General features: G+C 32.1%; 1 protein-coding gene across 2 annotated transcripts; it reads right to left on the reverse strand.

Annotated features, from left to right (window-relative positions):
• Positions 1-7,826: 7,826 nt before the first annotated feature.
• LOC127831968 (uncharacterized) lies at positions 7,827-22,562 on the reverse strand. 2 transcript variants are annotated; one of them, XM_052357064.1, is made up of 11 exons: positions 22,442-22,562; positions 14,454-15,095; positions 14,287-14,343; positions 13,964-14,023; positions 13,679-13,759; positions 12,629-12,790; positions 11,828-12,040; positions 9,730-9,990; positions 9,606-9,639; positions 8,418-8,561; positions 7,827-8,236 (listed from the first exon to the last, which is right to left on the reverse strand). In XM_052357064.1, the coding sequence occupies exons 2-11, from the start codon at positions 15,037-15,039 to the stop codon at positions 8,155-8,157; spliced, it is 1,680 nt and encodes a 559-aa protein (XP_052213024.1). In that variant the 5' UTR covers positions 15,040-15,095; positions 22,442-22,562; the 3' UTR covers positions 7,827-8,154. The 2 variants fall into 2 exon arrangements, with proteins under 2 accessions (XP_052213024.1, XP_052213025.1); XM_052357065.1 differs by lacking the exon at positions 22,442-22,562 and adding an exon at positions 17,140-17,186.

The raw sequence follows: 22,562 nt of genomic DNA on the forward strand, positions 1-22,562 counted from the left end.
CGAATTTTCTAAGTGGAGTTGTAATTAGGTCATTCCGCTACAGAGAAGCAATATTCGAATCAAATAGTGAGGGTCTTTTGAATTTTTAATTCGAAATCGGTCATAAGTTTTGGTAATAATACTTTTTAAATCAAGCACGGTATTTAAATTTACTTCTAAGATTGTTCTCTTTTACGTGAGGTCGTGAAATTAACAGTTTGCAGATTTATCACATATGTCAATTAGTGCCAATTCAAGTTAAAAGAGACAACAGTTTTCAAACGTGAATTTTTGGGGACCTTATTAAGCAATTGTTACTTCTAGGGGACCGATTGCGCTGAGAATTGCAAATATTGTCAAAACAATATTAAATGGCAATTTGCGAGCGGGGACCCACAAGTGCGCTGCTTTATCGCTCTTTTCGACAATTATCGGCAACACTTTCATGCTTCAGTGCACATTAACCTCAAGTATTGCTATCATCGCAGATTAGCGAATTTTGCTTCGTTATTACTCCGGTTGTTTTAATAAAAGTTTAATTATTATGACAGTCAAGCTTCCCCGAAAATTCGAAATCCACGAAATTACGTATCAACTAATTAGTTGTTCTTTATTTGAAATCCACGAAATTACGTGTCAACGAATTAGTTTATTTTATTAAACCACGAAATTTCATACCGACGAATTTCTATACGTAAAACAGTATTCTGCAATATTTGATCACCGGAACAGCGATTTTAAGAACAGGTCCACATCTGGCGAGATGTTAAAGTAAACTCAACACCACAATAATTATACGATATTTTAGTTCAATCAGCCCATAAGAATATAAATTGATCTCCATTTTATGTCGAAATACAGAAACATTTTATAAAGTAAAACACACACGAATCATTGGTGTGTAAATGCTATTATCAAATGTTACGATGATGAAATATATTCTTTACTATTTGTTGCATTACACATGAGCCAAAAGATTGATTAGTAGTCCTCCAAGAATTTTTCAGAACATCTTGCAAATAATTATAATCTGCAATAATAATTGCCTAAATATAACTGTATTTGTGTGATTGTATAATGAAAAACATCGCGTTGCGTTAAAATAATAATAATAATAGTAATAATGAACATTAGAGTATACACTTACCAGTATTTGCACGAAACGGATTTTTGGTTTCCAGCGTTCAATTATATGAGGTTTCCGTGTTAAGTAATATGTTGCTTTCATGTTCAGATATATAAGGTTGCTGGGTTAAGGGATTTGTGGCTTCCATGTTCAGTGACACGGGGATTCAATGTTCCATATTAATAGGAAAACACGATTGTGTACTAACATCAACATGTATTTGTTTATTTCATTGACTGGAAAGATACATGAGATCTGCTAGAGCATAACAAAACAATTTTGGAGTCGAATATTTATTTAATTAATTGCGCTATGCAGTGAATTTTCGAAACGAAGATACATTTGACATGCCGTGCACAATATAGTGTTTTAGATAAGTCATAATAAAGACAGTTCAAAGGACAAACTGTAATGCAACATCATATGTTACAATCGTCCTATTTTGAAAGATTTTTACCAGTAATGTTTTAAGATCAAACTTTGAACGCACTATGTCGCCTAAATAATAATCATTAATAAATGTATCATTAGTAAAACAAATTTTATGAATATAATGACAAATTAATATCACTTATTATACAAATAAGAACATCAATATCGTCACTCCATAAATATAAGCTTGATCATAATAATACATTTATGTTAATTGTCATTATGAAGGCATGGTAGACAATGCTATCCTCAGTTAAAATGTTAAATAATGGTTTCAAATGTCAACGTTCCTTAAAACACTCAATGATAATATGTAACTCAAACAAAACACACTCATTTGGCCTTTAACTGTCGTTTAAAGATCATTTGTCCACATTTGACTATACGCGCCCATGTTGTTGGCACCTCACTGGACCAAGAGATGACCAAACGACCCGTTTTTCTCGCTGTCTTCTTGCAGCACTACCACAATGTGGACTGGTAAGCCCACATAGAGTATTTCTGTTAATAATGTACACTAACCAAGAATTATATGCCAGATACGCAGTTTTGTTATTTCTCGTCTGCGTGATAACATCAAAGTTCTGTAATTACCATATTTCCAGTGACGAGGAAGATAACACTTCGCTACAACGGTGCTCATTAGTAGACGGTGTGGTAAGGTTAAGGCATCGCGTGTTTGGTCTGAAGCTTATAAAGTTTACGTACTGTTTGGTATACAAACAATATAAGGCTGTATATAGTATAAATCTTCTTAACTGATAATTACACACATTATAAAGGATACATAGAGAATACATGGTTGGTGCCGAGATGGAGAAAATTTAGCCGGTCGGGCTTAGAAAAACAAAATATTTATCCTGCTTCATGCTGTTGACACATTTCATCAAAGACAAAATGACATATTAACAATATAATTACTCTTGTCGAGCCTTCTACATGTACACAACATTCCAGACCGACCGAATAACTACAGATTGTGTCACGTAAAATAAAGTTCCACTTTAAACTGTTCCTTTTAATACCTTCCTATTAAAAATATGAGAAGAAATAAAAAACGAATCGAGAATGTGATATTTTTCTTGATAAAAATGAAAAACAAATGCAGCAGCAAAACAAACACTTAATTTTATTTACCTTAATGACAACTTTAATCCATTGCTTATAACAATAAATTTACAACGATATACACATCCTTTTCCTGTTCTTTCATCCCTTTGTCGAAATCCATTTTCTATTTTTCCGCCCCTATTATCGAAACGTATTTTAAACCACACTATACTTTGATAGCGTTTGTATCGAATGCTAACCAAACACACTGATGATATAAAAACCACTACTTGGCTAATAAAAAACACTGGCTAAATGACTATATACCCGCGGATTTCGCAAACTTTATTAATTGCAATTTTAGTAATATAGTATTTTAAGGAATATATATAATTATGGTAATAAATCTGAAAAAAATGTTTTGATGTCATTTCTGAATTTAAACTTAAATCGTGTAGAAAGTTTGATTAATGCTAAATGCTAGTTTTGCCAATGCACGTGATTTATTTCCAGCTTCATTAAGAAAGATCAAATTGTGATAGTGATATAAGAGGGGAATCTAAGTAAGTTGCGATCCACATACTTTGACCAGTTGTAAGCAACACATGGAGATAATTACCAAGTTATTATCGATACAATTGAAAGCCAACGGCATATATGTTTGTTAAGAAACCGTTCATAATCAGCAACTGCATATTTATAAAGCAAATAGTAATAGCTATTTTGTTCTAGTTGTCGAAACTTCGTTTTTTTTAACGCAACTTCATCTTTTTTTCACAGTATAGCCCATATAAGTAACACGTACAACATACCTGGACCAATATAAAAACCTGGTCATAATGTCCAAGAGTACGGGAAGCAATATTATACAGTTTTTCCAACATGTAACCAGCTGAAACTAACGTGAGAAGTTCCTGATCACTAAATAGTCAGTATGCGCAGAAAACATATTTTTAATATTTATCTACGATTTTTTTGTCATGTCAAAACGTTTTTAACCATTTGTTTTATTTAATATATGTTTATCAGTCGACGCATAACATTGAATTAATTTATTGACAACAATAATAGGAGTTCGCCGTGTTATCATCGTGCTTGTGATTAACATTTTCTTTGTCCGGAAACTAAGACAAAAAACGTGAGCAATAACATGGCATTAACAATAACCAAATCCCACTTATTGTAATAATATGTTGAGTTTTTTTGTATATAGAAAAATTGATTATTTTGATAAATTTGTTAAATCTAGATATAAACATTAACGTTTTAATTTGCATGCAAAACCCTGTATGTTACTTTGTCGCATAATTGAGGTATATGTCTTGTTCGCAATACTTAATGCCTTATGTTTACTTCAGTACGGCCAGAACTCATTAGTTTGTTGACAGTTGAAGCACGCTTGTAAATGGGGTCAGTCCGTTTGAATGATATTTGTTTTCATGTCGATGCAATTACCAGATAAGAATACGCCCGTATACATGCATTTCAACAAATTGGTTTGACCCATTAAGTTGACATGTTTATGTAACGATACATGTATATAAGCAATGCGTTTTGGACACTAAGAACAATAAGGATTTAACACATAGGAGGTACGCTAGAGGTTTATCTTCAGAACCCAACCCCAAGTGGGGTGGGGTGGGGTCCTATCAGGATGGATTTGAACGGATTTTGTCATGTCTTGGAAACGTTGTTAGTTACCTAGAGAATTACGTGGACTTAGAAATATTTCATTAACAACTAATTTAAAGAATTATATGGACTTGGAAACGTTATGTTAACAACTGAATAAAGAGCAAAGAACTATCCATAGAGTTTATTTATGTATGTGTCGCTACTACGGCACAACTTTAACGAACACTTCTCTTTCCCGTTTGGGGTGATAAGGTTATCATAAATACAGATACGAACCTTAGTTTTCAAGTGAGTTAAACAAATTGCGCAGAATGTTCAGCCCGTGCCCGATCGATTACGTAGATGTTTTGTTAGTTCAAACAATTTATTTCGAATAATTTATTATGGCGCTCGCGGTGATAAACCGACATTAACAACCTTTATTATTTGCTGTTTCAATCGGAACCCAGCGAAGCCTAAACAACATGATAAGACATCCGAAAATTTCTAACACCTGCTTTCACAGTGATTTGCCAAGTATTTAGATTTGCGAGCCGAACATACTGCTTAGCTTCCATAATGGAGCCAGTTAAAAAGTTACAGGTTTCCTCTTAAATTCGAGTTAGGAATCCATTTTTGTTCTAACTTTCTGATCATGGCATGATTACCGTGCGAAACTGGGTCGCCTACCGCAAAGTTAACCTTGGTTGCAATTGTGTGAGCGTATTTATTTCCGCGGGTTTAAATCTTGCCTAATATCAAAGCTTTGTGTTGACTCATAACGCTAAATTTTACAACAGCAAAAGCTTGATTGAGATGCATAGTTGCAAATAAGAGTTTTTGTATAAAAATTTATTGGAGTTCATTGCAGCCATTTTGTTATGGTCTATATAACAATGTGTTTCCATGATAAATGTTTAATTGAGCGCACGTTGTTGTTTGGCAACAACGTTAACATGTTCATAGCAAATTTAGATTTTAAAGATACAAGAATATCGCGAAATTATTATTTCGTAAATAATGAAATGTGCTTTTGTTTCAGCTTTTTTATTTTGGCAAGGCAACGCTGTTATGCAACCCGAAAACAGACTAATACAACTGAAAATATATTTATAACCACGTAATGACGTATAGTATCTTTAAGAGAGAGTTTAGTGTCTATATAGCAAGGCTGGCCGATTTGTGTTAACATTAAAAAAAAAAACTTTTTCGTTCATTAGCGCATTTCTCGTTAAAACAGTTGCAAAATGCAACGGAATATTTCGGCATTAGCACAGTTACTGTCAAAATTAATATATTTTGCAATGAAAAAATCACTTCATTGAAAGTATACTGCTTGTTCAAAGAAACGTAAACCAAAATCCGCATATTTCATATTGAGACATCTCGCTTCAACCATTTTGATAATTCGTTTATGTTAACCACCTAGGGCCATGACACATCAATATCATATCTAACCAATAGCCTATACACTACATGGCGATACATAAAACTGAATTTCAGAAAATAAACTAGATATTCGTCCATAAGGCTCGTAAGCCTCCACATTTCACGTTTGTCGCAAAACTACAGTAATCTTTCATCCTCCTGATGCAATAACTTTTCAGTTACGCGCAACAAAAGAATCTAAATGACACTCTTTAACAGTGTGGGTAAACACTATTATAAAAGCTGTTGTCTACGCTTTAGAACGGTTGAGGCCCAGCTTGGGGGTGGGGGTGCTATGGGCTTTAAAGCAAGACATACCCACATGAATCTCAGAATAAATATCATAACACAAAAGTGTAAATGAACATATATATAAAATCAAAGAGCGTATACATTCGATTATATTAAAGATAAGTTACTCAATAATATTTTCAAGAGTAACAAAAAGCACAAAAAAACACAAGTTTCTGAGGCACGATGAAATGGAGTCACCACAAGTATCAGCTAAATTCTTTCTTGTTGACAAGATTTCATAATCCAGCATCATGAAGTAAAAACTCTAGATCATCGTTATTCAACTCAGGAAGAATGAAATACACACTATTTGTGTCGAATTAACAAACACAAATTAACGTATCAGTATCGGCTTACAAAATAATAATAATAATAATAATAATAATAATAATAATAATAATAATAATAATGCAACTAAAATAACAATACTGCTGATAATAACAATAAGAAAGTATAATTTGTTTTACATGTGTAGCATGCAGGTGATAACAAAATGTTTTACAAATGTAGCATGCCAGTAATAACAAAATGTTTTACATATAACGAAATATGAAAATAAACATAAAAACACATATCATCGCAATTCAAATTAATATACATTAAAAGAAAAAAACAACAAACGCTATGTAAATAGAATTAAATGACTCAGTGGTAAAAAGTCGTTATATACAGTCTAAGTAAAACATTTTCAAAACAGGTTAAACGTTGATGCATAAAAAAATAGTAATTTCAGAAAAAGTTGTACCAGAAAATCAGTTGTTTAATACAATTGCAATAATTTTCGTCTGTACATTCGGAATCTTAATCATGGGAAGTAGAAATGTACTTTATTGGAAAAGATTGTACAGATCTTTTCGAAGGACGCATAGATATAATTTTTGGTTCTGCAACAAACAGTACATGTAAACTAGTCGGTTTCGGAGTTTAGAATGTTATCGAAATAAACAACATTTGAATAATAGTATCTGTATAAAATATTCCATACATTCTATTTTACATTCCTCATTTATATACATGTACATTTATTGGTTTTATATTGAGATGATAAATGTTGACATTACAATTATATACACTTGTTTTAACATTCACCAGAACATCAGAATAACAAATCTTTGAGGTACGATGAAATTATTTAAATACAGGTATCAGCTAAATTACATCTCTTGCAAGATTTCATAACCTAGCATCATTTAGTACAAGTTCTATTTCATCGTGATTCTTCTCAACAAAAAACCGTAGAACAAGGTGCATTATTATTGATTAACACGTTCTATATGCATTTATGTACGCATTAAACCAAAGAGGTTATATGCTTTGTACTACAAAGCAGAAGGGCACTGTTTATGGATAATTCACTTATACTATTGAACGAGATCGGAAAAAAGCTGTTTGACATTACGGTTCGGTACACTTAATTCACGAACATGTTTATTGATGAAGTGTCATAAAAGTAGATATAGAAAAGTAAAAAAAATATTGTTAGGATACGCTTAAAGCTCTCTCATGGAAGATATTATACGTAAAATAATAAGTATGTCATATTCAATTGATAGATGAAATATTAACCAAGTACACAAATTAAATACACATTGAGTTATGCAAACTTAAGCATTTCAAAAAAAGGAATCAATGTTTGTGAAATTTATAAGATATATTTCCTTTTTTAAATTCATCGTAACGTTTGTTGACATCATATCTAAAACTCATGAAAAGGCATATACAAATAAAATAAAAACAACTGTCCTGAAATCTCCATTATTCTGTGCAGATTAGTTCAACGACGCAAATTAACAATCAGGAATAAACGTGTAAATATCGGCACAATTACTTCTTATTGATTTTTTATATCCGTGTGTCGTATAAGTCGTAAAACTAATAATGATGATATTTTAAATTACCGCACATAAATCGATCTTTGATTAAAACATCCGTTCAATCCTTGCTGTCGGCGCGCATGTGATTTGTTGTATTGTAGAATGAGGTGTTGTGTTATGTACATACTATACGGTGAATGCCCCGGAAGCAAAAAGACCAGTTAACGGCAGTTAATCCCAATGAAGAAGAACATTTTTATCGCATCCGTTCGTTATTCCGAAAGAAAACAACGCCACCAACCTTGTGCGTTCCTCTGGATCGCCGTTCCAAGTCTTAGTAATAATACATTCATTTAATTAGTAGCGACAGTGTGGATTGGGTGTTGCAGTTGGTACGAATGTCATGCAATGACTTGTCTACGACACTGGGTAACTTTTACATCGGATAGTGGGTTCAATCCTCTCAGTTTGTTTGCAGAACATGCTCGACGCGGCCTGTCTATTAAATATAAACGATAAATAAGCTGAATACATTTGATTGAAGGCGACATTGCATAGCAAAATATGTGAATGTCGTCAGTAAGTGATATGAAAAGTCAATAGTTATATTTAAACAAAAGTTGTTTTGATCGCAAAATACATGTACCAAGATTGTTTCTTGGGTGTGTTAACGTCGCTACCTTTTAATTTTTTTATGTCTTGTTGGGTTAGGATCTGCTGGCACGTCATGGAAGTGGTCATTTCCTACTTTATGTAATGGTCTCATTTCTGCAACATCAGTTGTGCGCAAAGTCGTACTTTTGTGGTTTTCATCCTTCTTTATCCTATCAAAAGCAACATTCAGGTTGAGATCACACAAATGTATATTTTGGTTTTAAAGAAACATGTTCCCTAGATATACTGTCACGGTTCTGTTTGAGTTCTCTACCTGTTTACTAAATGAAGTTATAGAGCGCTTTAGCGACTGATCATTCTAAAAGCAAAACATGTTTAATTGCATAGCATGTATAATAAATTCCGATTCCGTTTCCATATAATTTTCCAAAATGCTAATAAGCCAATCACTGTTTTTTTCGGTGTTTTAAGTATAGTTCATATACCACTACAATGTATAGTTTGTGAATACCGTAAGTTCGTAGATCTCATAATTCTAACATATACACATACGCTTAGAATGTTTACATCCTTCGGGACCAAACAAAACGTTGTTTTTGTAAACAAAACATTTTGTATAAGATTAAAGACCCAAAAATATGCCGTTTTAACAGATAAGTCTTCTACGAAAATGTATATATATAAAGCAATGGCACAAGAGGAATCCTTTGAAAAATGAATATCGGTAATAATTGGTCTTTTCATTATTTTATCCACATTCCTTGCACCATGCTAGCATTATACACTAAAAGCGTATGTATGTTGGGACAAAGAGGTCCGACCAGAGTAGGACAAGTAATAATATTGATGTCTGTCAAAGATATTGCCGATAGGCATTCCTGACAGAGGCTTAGTTCGCAAGCTTCAAGTATTGACACACTCACTAAATTTATATTCATTTGGTATTTTCGTGTGAATGACAAAAGTTAACTAAAGGTCTTCATCATAAAAGAACAAACAAATTACACTATTCAACTCAATATCACCTATTAATTGTGCAAACGTAGTTTCGTATTTTTAAGTTACATTTTAAGCAGATCGGAACACTAAATGCATAAATGACACAAGTTTGGTTAACAATTATCGTAACACTCTGAAATAAAGTTATTACTATAAGTCAATTTTGCAGGGATAATGTTAAATATTCATGAAACCGACAAGATTTAGACAGTTAATTGTATATGTGTATGTGAAAGAGCTATCCAAAAGCTTACTTTTCCAATGCTGTACTGTCGTTCTGCGAAGGTCCTGCAACGAAACGTTTATAATTTTTTGAACTATTTAAATATTTTAAGGCAGACTTTATCATGGAAAAACAAAACGTACTGCAATTATTACCTTTGCCATATAATTCTAGTGTTTTCAATCTTGCTTTCAACGAAATATCGGGACAAAGGTGCTGAAATTCTCGTCTGATTGCATCAAGTGTTGGCTGCATTTGTCCAGCCTGCAAGGCATATTTGAAAGCCGCACGATCTTCCGCAGAATGACATTCCACGTGTAGAAGGACGGATCTATCTCCAGTCTCTTCAGCTCTAACATAGTGGTTGTGTTTACAGCTATTTTCGCTTACAACCATTTTCTTTCTCAGTTGAACAGCTGCCAATAACAATAACATACACCCATATATGATCGTTACATGTCCATCTTTATACAACTTTTAAGCAGTTATTGAAAACGATGAACATTGCAAAAAATCAGTAATTATAAATTCATGGTTATCATTGTTGTCAGTCAATTCAATATTTCTATTGCGTAATTCAAACTGAACAGAGGATAAATATTTGGTGGCGAAAAGATGACGGTTTGTCCGGCGTGGCTTAGAAAATATGCTTGTTTGGACCGGACGGGATATAAACTATCTACATTTCGACACACAACATGACTTCGATGTATTCTGCTATTTCACCGTTTTGTTAAATGCAACATATGAACCTAAGAAAAGAGACTAAGTTCTTAGATTAACATTGCTACAAGTCAAGCATGTTTCATGAACTAAATACTTGATATTCCAATAACGGCTTGTTTTTTGTACTTAGAATAGTTTCCTAATAAAGTGAAGTTTAAAATGTTTTATACTTACCAATATAAGATATAATTAAACTGTGAAAATCAAACTCTTATTGTTACTTTATCATGATTTTGTGAAACAAATCATCACAAACACATGTTAATTTGGTGTATGTAAAGTTCAAGTTCGTTAACCACAATATAATTACGTGAAACATATTTAGACCGAAGGCAAACGATTAAAGTGGCCTTTTCACGTTTTGGTAAATTAACGAAATTTAAAAACAAAGTTTCAGATTCGCAAATTTTTGTTGTAGTTATGCTATTTGTGGGCAAACAGTAATACTGAACATTTACCATGCTCTAAAATATCCATAATATGCATCTTTTGACGATTTAAAAACCAAATTATAAGGCGTTGCAACGCGAAACGATTCAATCATTTGGATAGTTCTGTTGTTGACGGGATATTTTGTGACACTACGAGGATTGCTTATATAGAGTATAAAATGCATCACACATGGTATGAGAACAGATGGCCGAGTGGTCTAAGCGATTGACTTTTACTCAAGGGTTCAGTGGTTCGAGCCCAGTTGACGGTTACTTTTTTTCTTTAATTTTAATGTTGCTTTTTACTGGAGCTTTTTAGATCCAATGTATACATTTATTAATATAAAACATTTCATGAAAAACTTCAATATCTGCCCAAATGTGTGAAAAGGTCCCTTTCATGACGGCAAGCCATTTTCCCTAAAATGTTTAAATATGTTATTATTATTTCCTTACTTGACAATTTTATGTATTTTGTGTGGTGTTAAAATTGAAAGACCTTGAACCTTTAAATTCACCTAAAGCGTCTGCAGTGGCTGACGTGTTTCTGCTAAAAATAAATACTACTAATCCAGAAAGGAGACATTTCGCTTAATGTGTAATGAACATATCTATGGGCCTATTTGTATAATGGCTAACAGTGCTATCCAGAAAAAAAGACATTGTTTTCGGAATCGCAATGACTGGTCATAAGTTAATGTTATAAACATAAAACTATTGCTAAAAATTAATGCGACCCAAATTCCACAAAACAATTACAATCCTATGTTGCTATGCAAGCCAGTAGAACTTATATCCCCACTGTTTTTTGTTGTATTCGTCACACATTTAATGTCTGCTTATTATAAAAATGCTTTAAGTGATGCGCGGACTATCGGCTGGTATTTTAAACCCGTGATTAACGAATAGCAACAAATTCTATAATGTGGTAAGCCGGCGAGTATGAATACGCATTGACTGGATATGACAGTGACGTGATCAACTGCCGTATATCAACTAGTTTGAACGGTCACCGCGTTATTGAGCAATTGTGTAGAAAAGTAGAAGAGTAGAAAGTTGTAGAGCACGCAGTCTTCTACACTGAGACGAAACATACCTATGTTGTCCATCATATGGTCGTAATTATCTTTGTACATCACAGCCTCTTGTTCGTAATTTTGACAATTATAAAGCATTCGTATGAATTCTGTAATCGGCTGTAAGTGCTGTGTAAGAGTTCCATTGACACAGTCCGTCAGCAATTGAAACATATCTTTGATGGAACGAGGACGCACCACAACTTGTATGCAACCTTGTCGTACATAATATTCTGAAATCATATCAAAATATACTTAGTAGGCACACCAACGATTGTATACCAATTATTGTATATGAGAGAAATGTTCATTAAACAATGTACGCGAAGTACACAATTTTATTAAAATATAAACAACTCCGTCAAAATTCATAATTCAGTTACATAAAATATTCAGCACATTATTGTGTTTAAACAATATACTCCGTCTCCAGTCTAATTATAGGCAAGCAATATAGTTTCCCTGCGCTAGTCGTTTTTTTACGGTAAGTTACCGTTTTCTTTACTATAAAGGATAATAAATACAATACACCATTACAACTAATATTATGAATGTTCACCGCATTTGAAAGGTCAGGACACACTATTGGCATGTCTACACCGGTTGAACGGCATGATGAACTATATCCGTACCAAAAATTAATTGCAAAACACATATGTTTATAAATATTAACATATCATTTTGATTAAAACTTGAGCGCCGAAACAAAAAACCTTATACACGTTTACTTTAAAACTTTAACAAGCTTATTTTAACATTATAATAACTATTTATTGTAACTGGTGTACATGTCTCTATACAATCATCAAATAACGCCTTGCCTCCAAATGACGTAAATGTATTATCCAGTGTGTTCTTGATACATGTGTTTGCTGGATCCATGCTGTGTTTACCGCTGTTGTTGAAAGAGTTGACAATACGATCCGTTATCTGATGCAGTTCCGCAGTGTTACATCCTGATATGTCTATTTCGACTGTTAATTCTGTGTTAAAAAAATAAATTAGTAAGACTAAACGGGTAGGAATATTAAAGGGGCCTTTTCACAGATTTTGGCATTGTTTAACTTATTCATTAAATGCTTTATATTTATAAATGAAAACATTGGATCGTAAAAGCTCCAGTAAAAAATCAAGAATAAAATTAAAAAAAGAAAAAGAACATTGCCCGGAGCAGGTTTCGAACCGGCGACTCCTGGAGTCCTGCCAGAGTCCTGAAGTAAAAACGCTTTAGCCTACTGAGCTATTCCGCCGAGTACACATACTTGACGTATTTTATACCTTATATAAGCAATTTTCGTAGTTGCACAAAATTTAACGACAAAAACAGAACTCTCCAAATTATTCAATCTTTTCGCGTTGCAACGCTTTATAATTTTTAGGTTTTAAAATCGTCAAAAGATGCATATAATGGCTATATTAGAGCATGGTAAATGTTCAGTATTACTGTTTCCTCACTTATATCATAACTAAAACGAAAATTTGCGAATCTGAAACAACTTTTTTCAATTTTGTCAATTTACCAAAGCGTGAAAAGATCCCTTTAAGCTGACAAGTAAAATTTCAATAGATACCCATTGTAAAAAAAATTAGTCATGGCATTGTATGTTCGTATATCTTACTTATTTCATTTCTTGTCGTGAATATTAATATAATCCTTTTATTAATATTTTACTGTATATTTGAAAGGATGTACAAAATTTTTAAACATTCGAAATTATTTTACAGGTTTATATGTCATTACTTTCATAGATAATATACAATCTACATTCTATCTAACATCAACGCACAAATTAAACATCGTCACATAATTTGTCACCAATAGAAACTATATTTATTTTCTTGAAAATTTCTCATCATCGCATTAAATTAACCTGGCATATTTATGGGATATTTGCCGGATGCAGATCGTGGTGGTAAACTTCGGCTTGTAATATCGTGTCCCTGTTGATGTGCTGGAAATTATGATGAGTCATTATTATTTAAAGCATACGATAGCAAAATAAAAATACAAAATGAATACTTTTCTAAAGCACGGATGCCATTGTTTTGTTTGTCTAGAATTTGACATAAATTCTAGACATAATGAAGCTCATGACAGTGAACATATTCATAATTACTGACATTTACGCATGTCATACAACTACTAGTTCCTTTACCTTGTTCTAAGTCACGAGTATGATCTTGGTCGCGAATACTCAAATCCTCGAGTTCTTCGTCTGAAACAATTAGGTATTGAATGTAAAACACAAGGAAGCATGTCCAAATGTACGGCAAATGTATTTTTAATTTAGTTAAATGTCCATCGTAGGTGTTGTTAAACCTGTAATACAGAACATGAATTGCGATAAGTTCGCAATACATAAGAATTTATCAGAAATGCTTACGTAACTGATCAATTGTAGGAACTAGTATTGACTAATTAAATATTTTTTTGACGTTAAGTTTAACGAAACATATTAACCTAACGTTGTAATTGTACCTTGTGCTTCGTAATTCCCAGCGTTCTGCGTTATGAAGTCGTGAAGGCGCTGCTGATCTGTAAATAAAAGCTTTATTAAGTCTTTTTATATAATTAACACATTCGTAGAGTTTTATCAAATAAATCATAAAGCACTTGCATGGACAAAGTGTTTGTATATAAATTACTTTCTGTAAATTCCATAACTCTCTGTCGATATGATTTTTCAGTATGGTGATTTATGTTAAACGCTTCGACGTAATCTGCATTATCAGGAGGTTCCCTCATTTCCTCGACATTCCTTATTTCGCCATTTATCTCATCGGTAAATTGCATGTCTGATATGCACTGGCATATTCTTTGAACTGCAGTGTGTACAATCTTCACCTGTTGTTCAAAATATTCTTCGCTTATGCCTATAACAATATTTGAATACAGTTCCATTCTGGCTTGACTTATCTGGCGAACTAAAACGCGAAAGTCCTCATGTAGCCATCCTTGACCAGTTATATCTATTAGAAACGGAAACAAATAAACCGGCCAATCGTCAACATTTGCGTTCACACCAAAGCCTGGAAACAAGTGATTTTGGTTTTGAATACCGATCGGGTGTTGGTTTATTTTACTCATGTGGTGAAATAAAAAATGATCAATCCTCATAGAAGGGTTTTCTCTTGTAACGCCATGATCCAAAAGACGTCTAAGGACTCTACGTACAACATGTAGGTGTAGATATGCCAGGATGTTTGCCTTCCTGATATCAGCTTGCGCCATTGCTTATACCTTACACTTTTTCTTCATCCAATGGGGATTTATTCACTTACATTTAGCTGAAATAGATGGAGACATGATTATGGAAATCATGGCAAGTTTGTATGAATTAAAAAAAAAAACTCCTGAAAAGTTCAAAAACGGGTCGGACAATTTTTACAGTCGTGATATCAAAACTCTGGTACTATTTAGGTCGGGTATTAACTAAGATAACCCGTATACGTTAAAATACATTCAATAACATTTAGATTTAAAAAAACATAATATAGTCTGACAATTTAGAAATACAGACGAAATCATGTATTTATTTTATTAATGACAATATTAAGGCTTAATAAGTTAAGTTCTTATCAACATAACACCTATTATAAACATAGAATTATTACATACATGATTGATAACACGGCAAATAATGCAATGGAATATGACATTCAAACAGGAAGAGTCATGTATTGCCCCTCAAAAGGAATATTGTGTTTAGCGTATCTTATGAACGAATTCGTACACTTTCTAGTGCTGTTTTTATTATATACTAATCTGAACTATTTGAGGTTAAAAAAGCATTGCGACACATTTTTATTGTAGCTAAATTTTGTGTTACGATATAATGCACACAGGGACGTAATTCTTATTGGCAACCCTAAGTAATTACAAATGTCAATACATTTCCCTAAAGCTAAAAGAATCACTATGACAAAGTGAAAGCAATTTGGTTGTTTACAAATGTATAAATCATGCAAAACCGAATGGTATTATGCAAATAATAAATTTGCCTGGTGATACCACGCAGTGTATAAACAATAAGTTAAATTTGCTCATGCGTTTATGAATATCATCTTTGTTTTGTAAATAAATTCACTATTAGCAAAATTGCTATGCTACTGTTTTATTAAATTTTAAAATGTAAGGAAACGATCATGCTATATAGTTAATAAAAAAACCTATGCGTATATACGTGTTTGTCCCTAAAAGGTTTGGTGATGTTTGTAAGGTTCACAATCCGTCCTCCGTGTTGAACTGGTTGTCCGTTCGTCTGTATGTCAGTCTCCCGGTCTGCCTATCCGTCGGAACGTTCCTTCGGTTTCTCATAAAATGTTTAAGATACTTGTTATAACTTTGGTTTACTTTATTTATTTTTGCGAATTGTAAGGGCGCTGTACCAGAAAAAATAATATTACTTAAAATTGTAAGTAAAAATATATTATCATGAAACCTGGTAATCACCTTTCGGATTTTTACCAGAGCACAAAGGTAAGTTTAATATTTTAAAATTTAACAAAACTTAATAGTTTAATTTCGCAAAGAGTTCGTAAGATATGATGTTGATACTGGGTATAAGATTAAGCTAAATGTTTGTATTTTGTCTGTTTTTCAATCCATTCCCCTCTCCACCCATCCGTCTGTCTTTCCGTCATATAATATAATTATCAAATGTTGTGGAGAGTTTATCGGTTACTTTTCATATCTACATATTTCAACTGCGATTGAATGTTAATTTAAAATATATTAACACTAAATAATGGATTTTTTCTACATGTTAATAAAATATAATTATGAAACTTGGTAAGCAAGCAATGTGACCGTTAAATGTAAAAAAACATTTTCATCAGATATTATTCGTCTGGTCAATATTAAAACAAGAGTGCAACGATGACCGTTAATTGCTCATCTGATTTAAAGGTACAGCAATTGTCAACATTTTTACCTGGTAACCTTGATTTTTATTTTATATCATGTTAAAAGAATCTAGATGTGGTGGAGAAATTTTTAAGATAAAGTTCAATGGTTAATAGTTCACATATGAGAATTTAGTAGCGTTTTTAGTGTAGGTCTAATCCTTGTGACCTAGTTTGACCCAACTCCGATCCAGATAACTTGAGTAGATATTTTCACGGCGAGCATTTTGATCAATTTTTATCATGATTTATTTGAAAAGGCGGTTTCTGGAGTGTTAGCGTTTCTTTAAGATTAAACCAGTTGACCTTTTGATCTAGGTTTTATTCCCACTTGATCCGATTTAAACTTGGCTTAAAAAAGGGTTACTGATGGAGTGCTATAAAGGCTATCCTAAGATTTGACCCGTACATCTAGTGTTTTCCTCACCTGACTCGGATTCAAACATGCAGTAGATATTGTAAAGAGGAACATTCTCGGCAATATTTAGCTTCAAATGTTGCCTTTAAGAAATTGAAGACAAGGTGTTAGTTGACGACGCACGACGGACGTTAGACAAAGAGTAATCTCAAAATCTTACCTTTAGTAGCATGAACAAACAAGGGAGGCAACTCGTGACGTCACATTTTGGGTAGTGAACAAAAAATGGTTCTTTATTATTTCGCTTTACATGGGTCTAATGAACGTTTAAGAGCTCTTTTCTGTTGAATTGAACAGTCCAAAATTACCCAATCAAGTCGAAACACTTATCTGACAGAACATTCAATTTCATGCTGCATGCACGCTATTTACATTATAACAATTGTTAACCAAAAAGTTTGGAATATTGGTTTCCGCTGTTATAAACAGTGTTCCTGACTGAAATCAATGTGCTGTTACTTGAAAATCATTTATGTATTGGTATACAACAGGCAAGTGGTAGAATATTTGCAGAAAAGATAAGAATTTTGATTTAATTGTGTGTCTGCAAACATTTTCCGAGTGGTTACGGAAATTGCCGAGGGACAGAATAGCCTTAATATTTCAAGTGTGTCTGTCTTGAAAGTTACACATTCTTACATGAGAAGCAAAATCATACATATATCAAACAGTTATAGTCAGTAACATTAAAATCTTTGGATGCAGTCATTTTGTTTTTCGGAAACCGCCACATGCTTATTTTTCGGCAACCGAATATCGACTTTTTTTCCGTAACCATTCGGAAAATTTCACCAGACAAGTTTTCGTCGAAATTCTTTTGTTTTCCGCAAATATTCTAACACTATCTTATTGTATATCAATACGTCAATGATTTAAAAGTAATTATTACCTTGATTTTGGTCAGGGACTCTATATAAAAGACGCCTTAAATTAAGCGCATAAAATATTGACCGCCACATATTTCAGTTTATCCTTCATTTCGATAGTTTCATAAAAACTGTGACCACCCACTTCTTTCTTGAAATGATGACACATATCTGATAATCTTGAGATATTTCTTTGTATTTAAAAAAATAAATAACATAATTTATATTTCGTGATCAAAATGTTATTATTATATATAATTTTGAAAAAAAGCCTTTGGTAAAGATTTAGCTAAATGTGCTACACATGTAAAATAAAATGCCAATAATTTTCAAAATATTTACTTAAAATCAGTACGTTTGTCTTATTCTAAATCATTATGTATTTATTGATGTATTAAAAAAATATTACAAACATAACATGTTTTCCTAGAAAAATGATGACATAACTGATTGATTGGAAGATATAACTAATCACTGGGTTGCTAGGGTTCCACGCTAAAATTGTCATGTTACTTAAGAAGTAGCTGATATGTCATTAACTTTGCCTTTATTTTGTTAGTAAAGACATGAAATGTTAAATTAAATGTCTAACTTTTCTTGAAAATGTTTTCAGTCAGTATAAAAAGTCAATGAACTCTGAATAGTGGCTGAATATACTGGACAATAGGCTATATTCTTAGTGAAATTAAAATAACAAATACTACTTAAACATCGTAATTTATGCATTTTCTGATCAAAAATGGTATTTATAGTTAGAACAGAAGATAACTTTTTTTCAGAATAAATATCAGAATTATAAATGTTTTGTACAATTTGTGCATTTTATCCAGTAATCTCAAAGTACCAGTCTTTGGTTAGAAACCCAATAGCATTATTTTAAAGTTCGCAACCTCTTGTTCCAAAAAAAATCATAAAAATATAATTTGCGGAGTTATTCATTAAAGCAAACAGAAAATGCTTTCTTAAACCATTATCTTATGTTAAAAAAAATCATCGCTTCATGCTGCCTTGAGCTCTGGAAAACTAACATGTACAACATATAACAGCGTTTGCTTAAAAAGTTTATCTAGGTCTGGAAACCATAACCAGGGCAACTCGTTTATATTTAGCTTCAACCTAAATTTGACGTCGCTGTCAGCAAGTAAATGATTTGCTTTACGTGAGCAGTACTGCTACTGTTACTACTTAATTGTCGGTGTCATGTGCAGTTAATCCGAGGTAAAATGACCGGTAGCTGTCTCATACAGTGTATCGCCACTGGGGCATTTAAAGTAAGTAGGTTTGCTATAAGCCAACGGTATGTTCTGATAAAATAAGTTTATAAAGAACTAATTTAGTAAGAACCCTCGAACACATTTTAAAGCAAATTAATAGTGTTTTATCGATATCGTGCTTGGCGATAATTATTTTCATCAAATTAAACAATGCAAAATAAAAACCAACAGAGTAACTAACGCACTTTTCACAGAATATTGTGAATTATATAAAGTCTTATTTTATCATTTATTAACATTATCATTCAACTTCTTTGTTAAAAGTTGATAATAATGAAAGTAATGACGATCGTATTCATTACGCAGGTATACTCGTATAGTCGGTGAATGTATCTTTATGTAATAAATTATCGGATAGCTTAATAACAATCGCACACATTGCATAAGTCTTAAAATATTTATGTACGAAACGATGTGTTCGTATATTAACACACTAAAGAAATTGCGTTTTAAATTGTGACGACAGCGTTTGTACGTTATACTCGTACACGACGTTCTGTTTATTTGTAAATGTTAGAAACAGCATTGACAAATAAACATTTAAAACAGGAAAAGTCAACGTATGCTAACTAGTTTTAATCCAGATCTCAATAACATTGGTTAACAATAAAATCTTAATCCCCGATACAAACGATTCTGGTCTATTTTATTAACCAATTGAAGTATCATAAAATAATAACGTTTGGAATTGTATTTGATTTTGATCGTAGTTTAAATGAGTTAGATTTGCTTATACTGTCAATTTATTAGGTATTTCCAAATTCTTGCACATTTCGGAATAAATCTATTTAAGATATGGAATATTGTAACATCGTCTCTTTGTAATATACACAGCGCATTCCTGCATACAGCATATTTTTCAACGAACGTTTAGCTGTGACATTCATCGCATGAGTTCGTATACAATGTCTAAAACTACATATATACCTTTAAAGCCCAAGTTTGTCGATGTAAAATGTTTAAGTAATTGTTTAATACTTAGATGAATGACATAATCCAAAAGTCAAAAATGGTTAACCCGGCAGTTTCTTGATCACCTATAGCAGAATAGTGGTTCACTTTTCCTCAAACGGGAACAAGCTCGTGTCGAGACACAATTCATGTTATGGCCAAACAACATGCTTTTCAATATTTATGACAAAGAAATCAATATTGATTCTGTATTAAATGAAGTTCTCTAAAAAAAATTTAGTAGACGGCAGGCTTATGAGTGACAATTATCACGCTACAATGTATTATAAAACAATTCAAAAAAAATGTTGTTGAAGTTCATAAGAACTTACGACCCCCACATTCCGGATTTATTAAACAATAAATATGTTTCATTAATAATGATATTAATAATATATTTATGATTTTACCTTAGAGCATACCCGTGTTTTTGGTTTATTATTTTTATGCAAGTGTATATGGTAATCAATTTAATTAAACAGGCGAGTGTCTATTTTTGAAGCATTGTGATATAGTACCGGTACATAAAGTCGGTCAGTTATACATCAGCCTCATTTTATTACATGTATTTAAAATATTTCAATATATATATCAGAAACGGCCGATAACATACAATTAACGGGAAATTGGCTTTTCCTGTTATTTATCTTTTTTTTTATACCGATAATACTATATTACATTTGATCTTTTCGGGCCACTCTCTTCTCTTTTCCAATTGGGACTCGCACCCGGAATGGACTAACATACATTTTAGGCCAATAATTACAGGTATAATACCTGTTTTATAGCTTATATCTTTGTTACTATAAATGTAATTTTTATATGACAAAGTCTCTATAATTACATGATTTAAGTCAAAGAAGTGGTTTTAAATAATTTAAGAGGTTTTCTTTGTAAAAGTGCTTAGATCTTATACTCTCATTTTGTACAGAGCTTTTTAACCACGTCGAATCATATACTTTTTACAAAACATAATATCAATATAGTTTGTGTTATGTTATACAAGTAGTGGAAAAGAACAAAAAATTCCCTCCTGATAGATTTATGGAATTGCATCGTTCGCTTTATTTCGTGGACTTCTATGAATGTACATATTTGATGTTTTTATTCCGCAATTTTCCATATAATCGAAAAAACATTCATACTATTATCATGAATTAAATTAATCATATTTGTAAGTATACATAGGCCAACATATAGAACAATTTTTAATTTGACTTGTCGCCGTGAAAGATAATTTATAAACTTAAACTTGAAAACAAAGCTCGATTAACTCATTTAGTGTGTGCGTGCCGTGTTATTCAATGAAATGGGGGGGGGGGGTAAGATTAAACTGTGTTTGTGATACGTATAAACAGGTATGTATCAAGCAAATATGATACCTAAACTTAACAAAATAATTGACATATTAAGGAAATTCTACATATCAAAAGGCCACGGGCATCAACTACGAAATAACGTACAATTGACAAAGAGAAAAAGATTACATTTTAACACAATTAAGTTTTGGCGTAGTGCAGGAAATAATATCCTTGTTAAAAATAGCTATAGTTACATGTGTCTTAAGAAATTTAAAGTCGTACTTAGACATTACCGGTAAAATTGTACGTGATCTTACCAAGTTGTTTTTGTATTTTTGAACATATTATTTTTAAAGTTTTGAACCATTGATGTTTACAATAAGAAATACTAACGATATACATCACTATTAACTACATTCGAGTGCAACTCTAACAGTTAAGTTTTTCAGTAGCATAAACAATTCGCAATTATATTCGGCTATAAAAATACTCGAATTGAAATGCAGAATACTGATGAATTAACTGGTCTTATCTGGAAGCAGCTGAGTAAATGCTATTAGATAAAACACCGTGTAAAGCGTAGATTATCTGTCTCACACATTTCACCCTTATTGAAGGAGTATTTGAAGAAAAAAACAAAGAGATTTATCTCACACAAAAACAACGCACATTTAACAACAAGATAGTTGTAAAGTTTAGATACAAAAATGTAAGCCAAAAGAGTGTACTACACTTATTTTGGCTTACGAAGCTAACAAAGTTTTATATATATTTGTTTAACAAGCATTGAACACTGAATTATTATAAAGTAACAATATTACATTAAGTTTCTTATCTACTCTACATTAAATACACAAAAATAATAAAGTAGATTAACATAAGAATATGCATATCACTATGAGAGATATTTTTTACTTACGCTTACTCCATGGCTTCTACTATCTGTCCAATATTGATAAGTTTTAAGGAAAATAAGTAACTTAAACTTCTATCTTTATCGAAATGCTTTATTTATAACGCTTGAATAGCGTGTAACAAAT

This window comes from Dreissena polymorpha, chromosome 5 (assembly GCF_020536995.1).
Source record: "Dreissena polymorpha isolate Duluth1 chromosome 5, UMN_Dpol_1.0, whole genome shotgun sequence".
In the NCBI taxonomy this organism is placed as follows: domain Eukaryota; kingdom Metazoa; phylum Mollusca; class Bivalvia; order Myida; family Dreissenidae; genus Dreissena; species Dreissena polymorpha.

Bases quoted from the DNA above. Each gene is read 5' to 3' on its own strand.
- LOC127831968 (XM_052357064.1), bottom strand. From the start codon at position 15,039: ATGGCGCAAGCTGATATCAGGAAGGCAAACATCCTGGCATATCTACAC. The intron at 14,344-14,453 runs GTAATTTATATA...TTTTATTTACAG, and splicing joins AGTTATGGAATTTACAGAAA to ATCAGCAGCGCCTTCACGAC. The intron at 12,791-13,678 runs GTTAATTTAATG...TTTTTAACACAG, and splicing joins ATATCCCATAAATATGCCAG to AATTAACAGTCGAAATAGAC.